The following is a 14,132-nucleotide window of genomic DNA, read 5'->3' on the forward strand; positions in this document are numbered from 1 at the left end:
GTATCCTGCCCCAAGACATTGCCTTGCGCTCAAGTGCCATCATCCCTCCCCTGTAGATACAGCTCCATCCTAATGGTTCCAGCTGAGTTAGTAGTAGCCAGCTCCCAGATGACTGGGCCAGGAATCAAACATCTGACCTAGGCTGAACCGACCGGATTCTCTTTCCTACAGGTATGAATTAGGACCCAGGGAGGTGGGCAGAGAGACAACTGGCAAGGGGCCAGGGAAGCTACGTCACCATGCTCAGGGCGAGACAAGGAAAACAAGGAGAAAGAAACAAGAGATCTATTCTAGAAAGCCTTGAAGTTTTAGTTTTTCACAAGGCTCAGGTACACCTTTGCCTTCGGGTTGTCTCCTTCCAATAAAATTCCGTCTCTCTTTTTTTCCCAACATGTGATAGTTTGGAGGAACAACCCAACCACTGCCAAATAAGACTACGCCAGGGCTTCCTACAGCCACGGCCTTACATCAAACCACCTCCTTGGGTACCGCTGCCAGCCCTGAGCCAATCCCGAGTTACCAGGACCCCTCGGATGCACTTGGTGCTCGACGGACACACCATCAGGGGCCAGCCCGACAAATGGAATCATCCCCACCCCCCTCCCCGTCCCCCAATGCATTCTGGGTTGACATCCTTCCCAGCATGCCTTGCAACTGAGTTCTTGCTGGACCACGACGACAGCAAATTTGGGGAGGAAGTAACTTCTGTCCTTCAATGACTCATAAAATCTAATTCTATTTAAAAAAAAAAAAAGAAGTGCATATGTTCAATTGAAAAGAAAACATTTAAAATAGATGTTTTGCTAAGGAGACGTAACTGCCTGTGCCCACTGGCAGTTGGGAAATTGCATGAATGTGCCAGGCTGACAATTGTCCCTGGGAAAAACTGCAGAAGGACTGGAAGGAACATAATCCTTTGAGCCCATGAGCCAGGCGTCCCCTCAAACCCACCTCTTTTGGTACAGGTCACCTCCATTTATTGTTTATCGGCACGTGGTGCATCATCTTTTTAGACCCTCCCTTATTCTGCTCACTTTAAAGATGATGAAATCAGGGCGCCTGGGTGGCTCAGTGGGTTAGGCCGCTGCCTTCGGCTCAGGTCATGATCTCAGGGTCCTGGGATCGAGTCCCGCATCGGGCTCTCTGCTCAGCGGGGAGCCTGCTTCCTCCTCTCTCTCTCTGCCTGCCTCTCTGCCTATTTGTGATCTCTCTCTGTCAAATAAATAAATAAAATCTTTAAAAAAAAAAATAAAGATGATGAAATCAATAGAGCTGTTGAGTACCTTTCTAGAGGTCACAAAACCACTGACCACAGACCCAGATTTATCTGACTGAGGCGCTCATGCTTATCCCTTTGTGCTTCTAGAACAATTTGCCTAAACCCCAGCTCATCTAGTGAGCAATTTTTAAGATTCAGCTTCTTTCTGATGGATTTTCCATCTCCTTGGGTGTTAACTTTGGCCATCTTGTGGCACATTCAACACCTTTAAATTGTTTTATGATAGGCATTTCTGAAATCTTATCAATGCAAAATGAAGACAATCATCTACGGACCTTTCCCTAAATCGATGTTTTGATTCGTCTGAGCCTCTTTCTGATTCTTTTCCATGTACATACTCAGTTATAACATGTTTAGAATCATCTCTTAAATAAAACTGAATACCTTTCATTTTCGGGAACGTCGTGCCATGAAAAGAATCATAGATTCTTTTCATCCAATTTTTTTTTTTAATCCAATTTTTGGAGAATGCTTCCGATGGAACTTTGCTTTTTCTAAATAAGTTTTTTAGAAATGAAATTTGCATCATTCTAAGAATGACAAAAGTTGTTTTGCATAGCGGTGGGTGTCTTTTTCCCTTTTATCTATTTTGACCACCTTCAGGATTTTTTTTTTTTTTTTAAATTCTATTAGGGATCTTTCATCTTCAAAACTCGAAGTTGCTCGCAAGGAAAACGTATCAGATTTGCAGCACGTTAGACTAGATTTGTCATTTTTTTAAAAAGTAGCTGATTCATAAAGGGATTCTGGGTCACAAGATGCAAAATGACAGTCAACTTGGGCTTCACGGGCCCCCCCTCTCTCCTCAAACACGCTGAGCATGTTCCCGCCTCGGGCCCTTATACTCACTCTTCCTCCTCCTGTCCCGAACACTTTGCCTCCAGATAGCCACGTGCCTCGCCCCCGCACTTGCTCTGGTCTCCGCTCAAATGTCATCCTTATCAGAAAGACTTCTCTTTGATCATCCGGTCAAAACCAGCATCTCTCCCACGCCATCTCTTTAGCCCCCTTAGTTCTTGTGGTTTATTATCTGTCTCCCCCATGGGAATGTAAATTCTGGAGGAACAGGGACTTTATCTCCTTCGTTCTCTGATGCACCCTTCGCAAGGAGGCAGCTGGATCCTGACACGTTTATTTCAACAAATAAATATTTGCTGACAGAATCCATAAGCCTGAGTAGCCTCCGTCTACTGGTGGGAATGAGCTGACTTTTCAGATCAGAGGCCGTCTGTTCCAGCCCAGCCCGCCTTCTCCCCTATACCCCCAATCAGGAGGTCGGGGGCTATGCAATTCTAGAAGGGGAGTGTGAGCCAGAGGACCAGCTCCATGGGCCATCCCTGAAAAGGAGCTGTGCTGCTCACCTGAGCCGCGCGGACGATGGTTTGCCTCAAACAAATACAGCGCTCCCTACATCTTAAAATCCCTCTCGCCATAGAACCTTCCAATCATGGCCAGATCTTTGCGGGATAAGGAGACGATCCTTGCATGGTAGAAAGAACACCCTCAAGGGGCATTAGAAAACCCGCCACTTAGCAACTGTACGCCAGCCGACTCATCTCTCTGAGGACTGGTTTCTTTCGTACCGAAATGGGAACCGCCCTTGCTTACCGCGTTCTTGTGAAAGTCGGATGTAATCATGACTTAATGGAAAAATGACTTAAATACTCAGAAAAGGAACCTGGAGTTAAGGCAGGGGCAGGAGAGCCAGCCTGGGGTTCTGGAGTCTTGTAGAACGGATCCCAGTGCTGGCGCTTATCTACCGCGGGACATCGCACAAGGGACTGGACATCTCTGGACGCCGGTGTCCTCCCCTGCAAAGCAGGGAGAGTCAAGGCGCCTGCCAGGATAAGTACTGGGACGATACGGCAGGAGAGTCGCTGCCGAGTGACCCATGCGGAAGCCTTCACAACGCTAGCCGCTGTTTCTTGTTGCTGTTTTAATCAACCCCAGGAAGGCCAGTCGGCAACTCCGCATCATGTACTAGCAAAAGCCTGGGCTCTGGGTTTAGTGGGCCTGGGACCCTGTGCTGTGTCTAGGGTCCAACATCCCAGAGCCTCCAGGTTCCTCCTGCAATGTGAGATGACAGCCAATCCCTTCCGTTGCAAGATTTGTCTGGCGAGGCTAGAAATGAAGCGAAGTGCTCCAAGTCCGCCCGTGGTAGATGGTCGGATGGAAAGTCCGTTCCGCACCAGAGAGAGAAAAGCCGAGGGGCACCACGAGCCTTCACTGGGCAGGTGCGAGGTGAGCCGGGGGGCAGAGGGGGGCAGTTTAGGGTTCAGGCCCTCCGCTGGAGCACGCACACAGGCTGGCTGCTGGTGGCTCTGCCCCCAGGGCTGTCAGACGGACTAGAAGGCCAGTGAGTCACACTCAACACATTCAGAAGACCTCACGCTGCAGGGGTTGAGTGTAAAGCTCAGGGGAGCCCGGCCGCCTGGGTTCAAATCCTGACCCTGAAACGTACTTCCTTGTGGCCTCGGTCTGCTTGTCCTATAGGCTGATGACAGGACCCATACAAAGGCTGTCATGTGGCTTAAGAGCGTAGCCCTGTGCCTCACGTGTCACAGGCATAACTGTGTCTCTGACATACATTTAATTTACGTAAAATCTAAATATAGGTGCTCGAAAATGCTATCTGCAGCTGGGTGAAGGGGGAACAGGAAGGGCACCTGCTCGGCCCTCGGTGGCCTCTGACTGGCAGAGGGCCACTGAGGGCGTCTCCTCAAGCCAAGCACACTGGTGACATTTGAAGGTACATTTTCCCCAAAAAACAGGGTAGCGACTTAGAGACGAGGTAGCGACTTCATCTGCACCAGCAAGATGGCGACCTGTTCCATCCTTGGCCTTGCGGGATCAGGAGACCGCGGGTTGGCCGCCAACATGGGGCTTCTGTCCGCACACAAGACTTGAAGCCACTGAACCCCTCGAGGGGATCCCGGGCACTGCACAGTTCCCAAGTGAACCCCATCCCCGCCGCTGAATGCCAGAAAGCGTACTGAAAACCAAGAGAGTGGGGGAGGGGAAGATGAAGAGAATCACCTCAAATCCACCCTGCTATCATGTTTTAAGCGGGAAATTACTAACAAAGGTATTGCTTACTAATGGATTAATATTAGTCACCCATGACGAATCTTCCCCATCTCAATCCATTCAGCTGAAATTGAAATTGTGCTCTACGTCGTTCCGGACTCTTGCTGCAGAACAAGATCTCTTCTTGATCTACCGATGTCAGTCAGTGACCCTGGGGAACCCCGATGGGAAGGAGAGAAGATGTGGGATGAACGAGGCTAGAGGTTTGAGAATCCGGTTTGGTCTGGTCTCTGCCAACCCCTGAGTGCCTTTAGCACCTAATTCCCTAAAACTCCAGTTCTGGAGTGACCTTCACCACCTGTGCCAAGACCCCGTAGGATGCGACCTGTGGCTCGCTTCATGTTTTTCTTTCCCTTGATGCGCTTCTTCTAGAAAACAGTTTTACGTTAAAAGCAAATGTTACAGTATTTGGGTAAATTGGAAGGGGAGGTGAACCATGAGAGACTATGGACTCTGAAAAACAGTCTGAGGGGTTTGAAGTGGTGGGGGGGGTGGGAGGTTGGGGTACCAGGTGGTGGGTATTATAGAGGGCACGGCTTGCATGGAGCACTGGGTGTGGTGAAAAAATAATGAATACTGGGGCGCCTGGGTGGCTCAGTGGGTTAAAGCCGCTGCCTTCGGCTCAGGTCATGATCTCAGGGTCCTGGGATCGAGCCCCGCATCAGGCTCTCTGCTCAGCAGGGAGCCTGCTTCCTCCTCTCTCTCTGCCTGCCTCTCTGCCTGCTTGTGATCTCTCTCTGTCAAATAAATAAATAAAATCTTAAAAAAAAAAATAATGAATACTGTTTTTCTGAAAATAAATAAATTGGAAAAAAAAAAAAAAAAAGCAAATGTTAGTCGCCTTGGAAGCATAGTCACGAACCAATTCATGACACACTGTCCAGTAACAGGAAGGAATCAAGCACTGATCCCGCCTTTCCTACAAGAATGGCTCCACCAGGACCAGGCCACAGAGGAGGGGCAGCCCGCCTTCCTAGAGGCGCTCCAACCAACGTCCGGCAAAGAAACAGCAGAAGACGATACCAGCCGTTAAGGGACCGAGGCACCCTGTGTTAGCGGTTGGCAACATCCTCTCCGTGGTCATCAACGTCCCAGAAAGGGGACACGAGACATGACGCGCCTTTGATTGAAAGAGCGCACCTTCCCTGTTCTTACCAAAGGGATCAGACCTGAGTCTGGCCAAGTCTCTAGGGCTGGCTACCAATTTGCAGGAAAACACTAAGGACGGTGGCGGGGTGGGAGGTGGGTGGGCACATGCAGGAGCCTCACGACTGTGCCATCAACCAAATCCAGCCGGAAAATGCTCCGGGTCAAACAGCCCACCATCTTCAGCAGATGAAGGGGCAGATAAAAGGAGGGGGCGGAGGGGAGAAATCACTGTATTAAAAGGCTTAGGAGACACAGCCGGTTTCTAAAAACGGGAAAGATTAAACTATCGTATTAAGAGACTGATAAGACTCAAGTGATCAAACTGTAAAGACGCAAGGAAGTCAAGCTACGCAGTTGGCCGCTGGCCGCGAAATAGAGATTCGAAGGTGAAGCAGATTCCAGAGTGGCTGGCCAAAGTTCTGCTTCTCAACCCGGCTGGCGGTTGGTTTGAGGAACTTAATCTTATAATAGCTCATCACTAAGACATCTACTTTGTATGGTTTTCTGTATTTGCTTTATAATACCTCAACATTTAAAAATTCAAAGACTTTACCGTGCTATCATAAATAGAAGAAATCTGCAAAAAGAAAAAAATATATATATATATAATATAAAAGCAAACCAACGACCTAGAAACTGGTGTTTGCCAAAGCTGAGAAGCTGAAACCCGGCACTCTGTGTTACAAAGGATGGCGCAGGTGTACCGACACAAACGGAAACATTGCCCTTGAGGCGACTCAGAATTCAAGCGGATTAAAAGGCGAATGTAATTTAAAATCCGTGCGCCAGCCAAGGTCACCCCTTCGTACCCAGGACCATTTTGCACAGGGATGCACGCGCCGTACTTTGGCAAACACGACCCCAGCTCTTGGTGCCTGCAGTGGTGTGAAAGACGTTCTAGGAGGCCCAGTCCCCAGCAGAGCCCAGCGCGATGCTGGCAGACTAAGTTCCTGCAGGTAATACCATGCACACTTGCCTAAAATGTGCCCTCCCCCGATGGCTTGCTGTTAGGGAGATTCTCTGGGAATGAGAACTTAACCCCGCTAGAAAATCATATCACTGAGGGCACAAAAGCCATATTGCCAATGAGGGGACAATCTGGGGACCCACTTGCTTCTCCAGGTTCTACCGTATCCCCTACTGCACTGTTTGGTGACTGTCCCAGTCTGTTGCCTCTGCTCCAAGACCATAAACGTCTCAAAAACAGGACCTGGTTTGCTTGGCTCTATCCCTGAGCACTTGGTCAAAGCCCAGACGCATGTGGTCTGTGAGATGCGCAAGGAACGTCCACGGAGCATCAGCCCGGCACCAAGCACTGTGTCAAAGGCTTCTCGTGTCGAATCTCATTCCCTCCTCACAGCCACATCGGATGCAGCTTCGTTCAGTTCATCCATTTTACAGACGAGCAAACTGAGGCTGGACGGGTTTTAGAATGTGCCGAAGGCCACCCAGTGGTAAGTGACAGGGCCAGGATCCAAACTAAGATCCCTCTGACCCCAAAATGCATCAAGAGACCTCTCAGAACAGGGAAGGAGCCAACCTCCAGCTCGGCCCCTTTCACAGACAGCAGTTCTAAGCCCAATGCATGGTCTGCACTGAGAAAACTCACCCCAGGGCCAGATTTGGATCTTTCTAGGCTGTGAATGTAGAATCTAACCTAGTAGAGCACGGGACTTGGTGATATTGGAGGAGAGAGGAAGTCCCAAGCTTTAAATTATATGCAACATACAAAACTGTCCCATCTCACATAGGGGGTGGGCTCTAAAATTAGCATGCGTAGTGAGAACCGCACAGAATCGAAATAATCTCCAAGAATGCCTTAAAGCATCTTTAAGTCACTGGGCCACTGGCCCTTAGAAGCCCCAGAGGCAAGAACGAACTTTGTACCTTTTTGCACTAGGGGAGCTGGCCACCCCCCTCCCTTGGTACGGAGGCCAGGGTCTCGTTTGAACAGGGAAAAAGGTAAGAGGTTCCTTAAAGGGATGGCCACCACTCTCGCAGATAGAGCTGAAATCAGCCCACAGCAGAGCGCGCACAAACGTCCCCTTCTCTTCCTGGGAGTCACAGTTCTGTGCTCACGAGCCCCTGCCCGGGACACTGTATCCCCGCCTCGGGGGTCCTCGGAAAGCTGCGTTCTCAGACGACCCCTCCCCTCAGGAAGTCCGCACAACTGGCAGAACGCACGAGAGCATTGACCGCAGGGTCTGCAGGGCAGACGGTAACCAGCTAAGCAAACGTACCCTTCCCTTTCCTTCCCACTCGTTCCCCTCCGCGAGCTCTGCCGTAACATCGCATCCGTGAGACTGAAAGTTCTCAGTAGCTGTCCCTGAGTCACCCCTGGCTGTCTGAGGAAGACCCTGCTTTGTGGGTTATTAAACCGATGGCCCGAGTTCCTTTATCTTCGCTGTGACAGCGTCTGCCTAGAGGAATAGCTTCTCAGTGGCCGCCTCGGAAACTCTCAGCAGCCTCCCCCGGGCACCCCATCTTGCTCTAGAGTGGAAATATGGGGTTTGGTGCTGCTGGGAGGGCTTGGGCCGAAGGCCGGTGAAGCACCGGGGACGGTATGGCCAGACCCACCCCCCCCACTCCAGGGGGCAGTTACCATGGTCTGGAAGCAGGAATGCAGCTGGGTCAGGAAGGGCGGCTTCCCGGGCAGGGCCAGCACCCGCTTCTCCACCATCGTGCACTCCACATCGTCGTCCTGGATCACCACGTCCTTCTTCAGGATCTTCACGGCGTAGAGCTCGTCCGTGCCTTTCCGCTCGGAGAGCATGACCTGGGAAAGAGAGGAAGCCGGTCAGGGTGGTGGGAAGGGCCCGGGGGAGCGGCAGGGAAGGATGCGTTCACTCAAATCCACTCCAAGCTCCGCCCAGATGCCGTCTGCGGACACCAGCTCATGGGGTGACGTTGTCCACAGACCTCACGCCTTGAACAACTGAACCCAGCCAGCAGGCAGGGTCCCAAGAGCAACATGCGAATACTGATCCCTTGTGGGTACGCAGCAACGCCCAGCCCCCAGGGCTAAAATACAAACCGCCTGAGGGAAAGTGTCTTTGCTTGTTTTCTTCACTGGGGTAGTAGTGCCTACGACATAGTAGATGTTCGATAAATAGTTGCTGAGTGCGTTCCTGAGAACACTGAATGTGGAACACTTGTTCCCCTCTGCACTCAATTATTTAATATTCATGAAGAGCCTGCAAAGCACTGGGAATATGGCCATAAATAGGCAGGCATGTTCTCCGACCCTGCCATCCAGAGGAAGAAAGACTTCAGATATTAATCACAGAAATGATTAGCATAATATTTGAACATCCTCTCCTGCTGTCCTGCGGCTTCCTTCCATGCAGCTGTGGTCCCCACCCCAGCATGTTAACTGGTGTGGCTCAGGACGCATCATGTCAGACGCCACAGTGGCCGGTAGATACTATTATCGAGAAGCCTCTTAGAAGAAGCACTGGGCAGTACCATATTGCATGAGGCTTGATCAGGCCTGGGGGCTTCTGGGAAGGCTTCCTGGAGGAAGAAGCAATCAGACTGAAACAAGCATTTACTGCAGGCACCGTGACGGGTATTTGGCAGGTGATCACCTCAGTCGCCACTACACTTCTGAGCACTTATCAATGTGCCCGGCAAGTAGTGGTTTTCATTTGTTATTTCTCATCCCGTTGTGAGAGAATCAAGAATGTAGGTGCCACTAAGAAACCTATCTTACAGGAAAGCGAGGCTCATGGGGGGTGAGAAACCTGTCACACAGCAAATTCAATTAGAGAGAGGGACCGGATTTGAACTCAGGTCTGCCCAACTTTAAAGTCTCTGCCTTTAAACGCTGTACTTGCCCAGAGCTCTAGAAAAATCCTCAAGGAGTTTAGGCGGTCAAGAAAATAAAATGCTTCTACCCGATGAGCTGAGGGACCAGAGAACACGACAGAGCCCTAAGGCCAGAGGGAGGGATGCCTGGAAGGCTCTCCGAGGCAGGAGGGCAGCCGGGAACCCTTCCATTCAGCTCTTATCCTCATGGTAAGAGTCTGACTGCATGGATGCTTCAAGGCCGAGCCAACCAGCTCATAGAGAGGCCCCATCTCCTGCTCTCACCACAATCAGGGTAGCCATGGGCAATGCAAAGCCAGGAATTCAGAGCCTTGAGCACGGAAGTTCCCAGCACACACTTCTCCACCAGAGGACAGCTCTCGACTTCTCCCCTCTGGCCCCACCACAGAAAGAAGGGCTGCCAAGCTGAGCAAATCCTATCAGCTGGGCATATACTCAGTCCCCATGCAGACGCACAGAGCAGAGCGGAGCTTAACGGGCCAGGCTGTGTGTCCTCAGCGTGTTTCCCATCTCCCCCGGTCTCTCGTTGGCCCCCAAGGGCTGTTTCCCCTGGCCCAGCCCTCACCGAGGCAGAAAACATGACTCCAGGAGGTCAGTATTCTAAGATGTGAAGAGTCGGGTAGAGACAGGGGCTTTCTGCTCCCAGATTCCAGAGAATGCCGGGCATGGGGCAAGTGCAGGGAGGAGGCAGGGAAGTGACTTGGCCAGAAGACACAGGGGCAGAGGGGCTGAAGGGAGAAAGAAGAGCTTGCAGCTGAGGAGCCCCCCATCCCCCACCTCCCAAGTGCAGTAGGAGGGGCTCAGTGCCGAGTCAGCTTCGAGTGTGGACAGCCCCACTGACCTATCACTACCGGTCAAGGCATCATCTAACAAACCCACACACTTGTAAACATCCACTCCTAGACTGCCCAAGACAGAGGGGAGGGGCTCCAGACACCCCCGCATGCCAACGGGATCATGATGGGACATCTTAACCTCCTGCCTAGAGGAGAAGCAGGACAGAGGGCTGGGAATTTGCCAGGCACCAGGGGCAGGGCGGACATCCTACAGCTGTTCCAATTATCCCCACTCTACAGATAAATAAACCGAGGCTCAGAGACATTAACCTGCTCCAGCTAACAACTGCTCTAAAAATGCAGCCCCGCCTATGCTGCGCAGTCCTTCGGGGACTCCCACAAGCCACACAGAATGACTACATCATTTTCTTTCTTTTCCTTTGAGTCTTCTATCCCACTGTCTGCAGTGTCCTTCCACACTCTCTCACTACCCAGAAAATCAAAGATTCAGCTCGGATGTCACTTTCTTCTCTATCCCTCAGCGATGCACTGAGATCAAACGGGTCACTCCCCGCTCTGGGCCCCAGGACTGTTTTGTGCCTATGTCAGTTACTTTAACACAAGTTTCCCAAACTTCGATCAGTCATTCATGTGCCTTTTTTTTTGTTTTTTTTTTTTAAACATCTTCTCCTATCACCTAAACTGGTATTTGCTTAGTATTTTAAAAACCTAGTCACATTTTTACTGAACTAAATTTATCTGAGAAAGGAAACTGTGGATCACCACTATTAATGGCAAGCCAGTATCACTAGCCATAAATGGAAGATCAGCATAAAAATAAATAAAAGCAAAGCCGTGCTAGGAAATTCTAGCTAGCTATTGCTTATTGCTCGCTGCTGAAGGTTGCAAGCCAGCCCCTGTGTGTTCTCCTTGTTAAAGGAAAAAACAGTGTTAGCAAATGTTAGAAAACTATTAACGGCATGCATATTGTCTTCAGATGAGATCTTCTTGTTCAAGTCATTAGAAAGGATGATAGAAAACAGAAAGAGAGAATAAACTTATCACGATGTGATTTCCTTTTATTTAGTACCACATCTATGTACCACCTCCAAACAATCTCAGGCATGAACCTAAAATCACCTTACAAATCATTAGGGCAATGTGCTTCACACCTTAGGGAAATACTGTGGCATCTGTAGAAATTTTTTAAGTCAATCAACAGGGACGTGTAAAGACTTTGGTGCCTTGCCCTGTTCTAAGAACACCGGTAGAAGGAAGAATAAACCAATGCCGCGTACCTCCTCTGACATCAGGGGAGTGGTATGCAAATGAGCCAAGGTCCGGAAATGCCCCTGTGCCGGCTGGAGGAGAGTGGAAATGACCCACATGGGACACTGGGGAACAGTTTAGATACAGAACTGAATGAGATTCTAAGGCAGGGGTCGGGAAGCGTTTCCTGAAGGGCCACACAGAAAATACTGCAGGCTTCGCAAGGCAGCCTCTGTATCGGTTACTCAACTCTGCTATTGTAGTGGGAGAGAAGCCACTGACAACACAGAAACGAATGGGAATGGCTGCGTTCCGATACAATTTTTTTTGTAGGGGCACCTGGGTAGCTCAGTCGGTTGAGTGTCTGCCTCTGGATTTGGGCTCAGGTTATGATCTCCGGGTCATGAGATCGAGCCCTGCATTGGGCTCTGCACTGGGCATGGTACCTGCTTAAGACTGTTTCTCCCTCTGTGCCTCCACATTCTCTCTTAAAAAAACAAAAAAAACACTTTTTTTTTTTTTTAAATAAAACTAGGTGATGGCTAAAAGTCCACAGACAGATGAATGGATGAATAGATAAAGAAAATGGGGGCGCCTAGGTGTCTCAGTGAGTTAAAGCCTCTGCCTTCAGCTCAGGTCATGATCGCAGGGTCCTGGGATGGAGCCCCGCATCAGGCTCTCTGCTGAGTGGGGAGCCTGCTTCCCTTCCTTTCTCTCTGCTTGCCTCTCTGCCTACTTATGATCTGTCAAATAAATAAATAAAATCTTAAAAAAAAAAAAGAAAAAGAAAAAGAAAATGGTGTGTGTGTGTGTACACAGTGGCAAATCACTCAGCCACAGAAAAAGAATGAGATCTTGCCATGGGTGACACCATGGATGGACCTATAAGGTGGTGAACTACATCAAAGAAAGACAAATCCCATATGATTTCATTTGTACCAGTAATCTAAAAACCAAACCAAATAAGCAAAGCAGAACTAGACCCATAAATACAGAGAACAATCTGGTAGTGGCTAGAGGGACGGAGGTACTGGGACAGACGAAATAAATGAAGGGGATAAAGAGAGACACGCTTCCAGACACAAAATAAATAAATAAGTCAGGGGGATGAAAAGTACAACGTAGGGAATACAGTCAACCATGTTGGAATAACGTTCTGTGGTGATGGATGGTAACACTGGTGAGCACGGCATGATGTGCACAATCGTCAAATCACTATGCTGTACACCTGAAACTAGCAGAATACTGTGTGCCGTCTACACCTCAATAGGAATGAATGAATGAATGAATGAACCAACCAGTGAATGGCAACAAGCTGGGCACCAGTTGTTTGCTAGAACACATGTTTCAAGACAGATTAGAAAAATAAAAGTTCCTACATAATCACAGTGGCAGCAGTTTAATTTGGAAACTAATCCTAGCATGCCTCTCAATTCTTCCAACTCTTTATTAGAAGAGCCTTCTGATTGGACAGTGGGCCAACCTGGCCACAGCTGATTGGATCAGAGTTAGCTCCTGACCTAAGCTGAGCCAATCAGATTCTCTCCCCAGAGAATTTGCAATTTATTAGAAGAACCTTCTGATTGGGCAGTGGACCCACCTGGCCACAGCTGATTGGATCAGAATTAGCTCCTGACCTAAGCTGAGCCAATCAGATTCTCTCTCCAAAGAACTTGCAATAGGATTCCGGGTCCAGTCAGCCCTGCGCCCCTGAAGAGAGAACCACACAGATCTGCCTGCAGTGGTGCTTCTCTACCACATGCTGGAAGGAAGAAACTGACGTTTTGGGGAATGAGCAGAGGCCTTGCTTTCCAGTGCCTGGATCCAATTTCTCACAAGGCTTGGCTGTTTCCCACTGAAAACCTCCATCTCTCCAACAGACTGATCATTTTTACTGATATTAGTTGGAGCAGGTTTCTGTTACTGAGGGATCCTGTAAGACAAAATTACTGTTTGGGTGGCTCAAATTCTTAATAAAAATTAAAATGTCAGGCAGCCCAATAGCAGCAGCAGGTCAGTCCATAACTGAAAACAAGGCAGGTTCCATTCTCTATACAGGACGGTGCCTCTTGCCTCTCTCAGGTCCCTTAGGGATACTTCTTGATGACACAGATCCCAAGCCCCAGGAGCCCCACAGTATGGCCTGGGAGTCTGCATTGTAACAAGCGTCTGTCTTCCCTGTGATTCTAATCACCAAATTCATTGAACTGTGGAACATTGAGGTACTATCAAAATCGATTCATTGACTATGGAGTTCAGGAGGTATCCATAGGTCCAAGAGACTCCTTCTGTCTTGATCTTCCTAACACCTTCTCCACAGTCATTAATGGGGTTAAGAAGGAAACTTCTCTTTGTTCCATGATATTCTCATCAAGCTCTCCTTGTCAAAGGGAACCTCTCAGCCCCTCTTGGAGGGCTTTTTGAGAGCTTCTTTCCTCATGTCATGAAGGAAGTGATGTTCGGCAGTCCTTAGAAAGATCGGGATACCCATCAGTCAAGAGACTGAGTCTATGCCCTCTCCCCTTGAACCTGGGCAGTTCTCTGCGGCTGCCTCAATGAACAGAACAGAGTAAAAGTGGTCCCCTGTGACTTCTGAGGCCATAGCTTCTCAGTTTCTCTTGGAACACCTGCCTTTGGAGCCCTGGCTCCTCCGTGCTAGGGAGGCCAAGGAAGGCGACCCCGTGGAGATGTCCTGGGACTCCAAGCCCACCAACCCCAGAGGCTCCGGCCTCAGCTGCCCCCGC

The 14,132-nt window shown here is 49.5% G+C and overlaps 1 protein-coding gene across 3 annotated transcripts in view; it reads right to left on the reverse strand.

Annotated features, from left to right (window-relative positions):
* The window catches only part of PRKCB (protein kinase C beta), a 326,959-nt gene that overhangs the window by 53,082 nt on the left and 259,745 nt on the right, over positions 1-14,132 (reverse strand). For all 3 annotated transcript variants that reach the window (XM_044233161.1, XM_044233159.1, XM_044233160.1), the window contains one exon: positions 8,118-8,291. In XM_044233161.1, coding sequence (XP_044089096.1) covers positions 8,118-8,291 — 174 coding nt within the window. The remainder of the gene's footprint in view (positions 1-8,117; positions 8,292-14,132) is intronic.

The sequence above is a fragment of the Neovison vison genome, chromosome 14, assembly GCF_020171115.1.
Source record: "Neovison vison isolate M4711 chromosome 14, ASM_NN_V1, whole genome shotgun sequence".
Classification (NCBI taxonomy): domain Eukaryota; kingdom Metazoa; phylum Chordata; class Mammalia; order Carnivora; family Mustelidae; genus Neogale; species Neogale vison.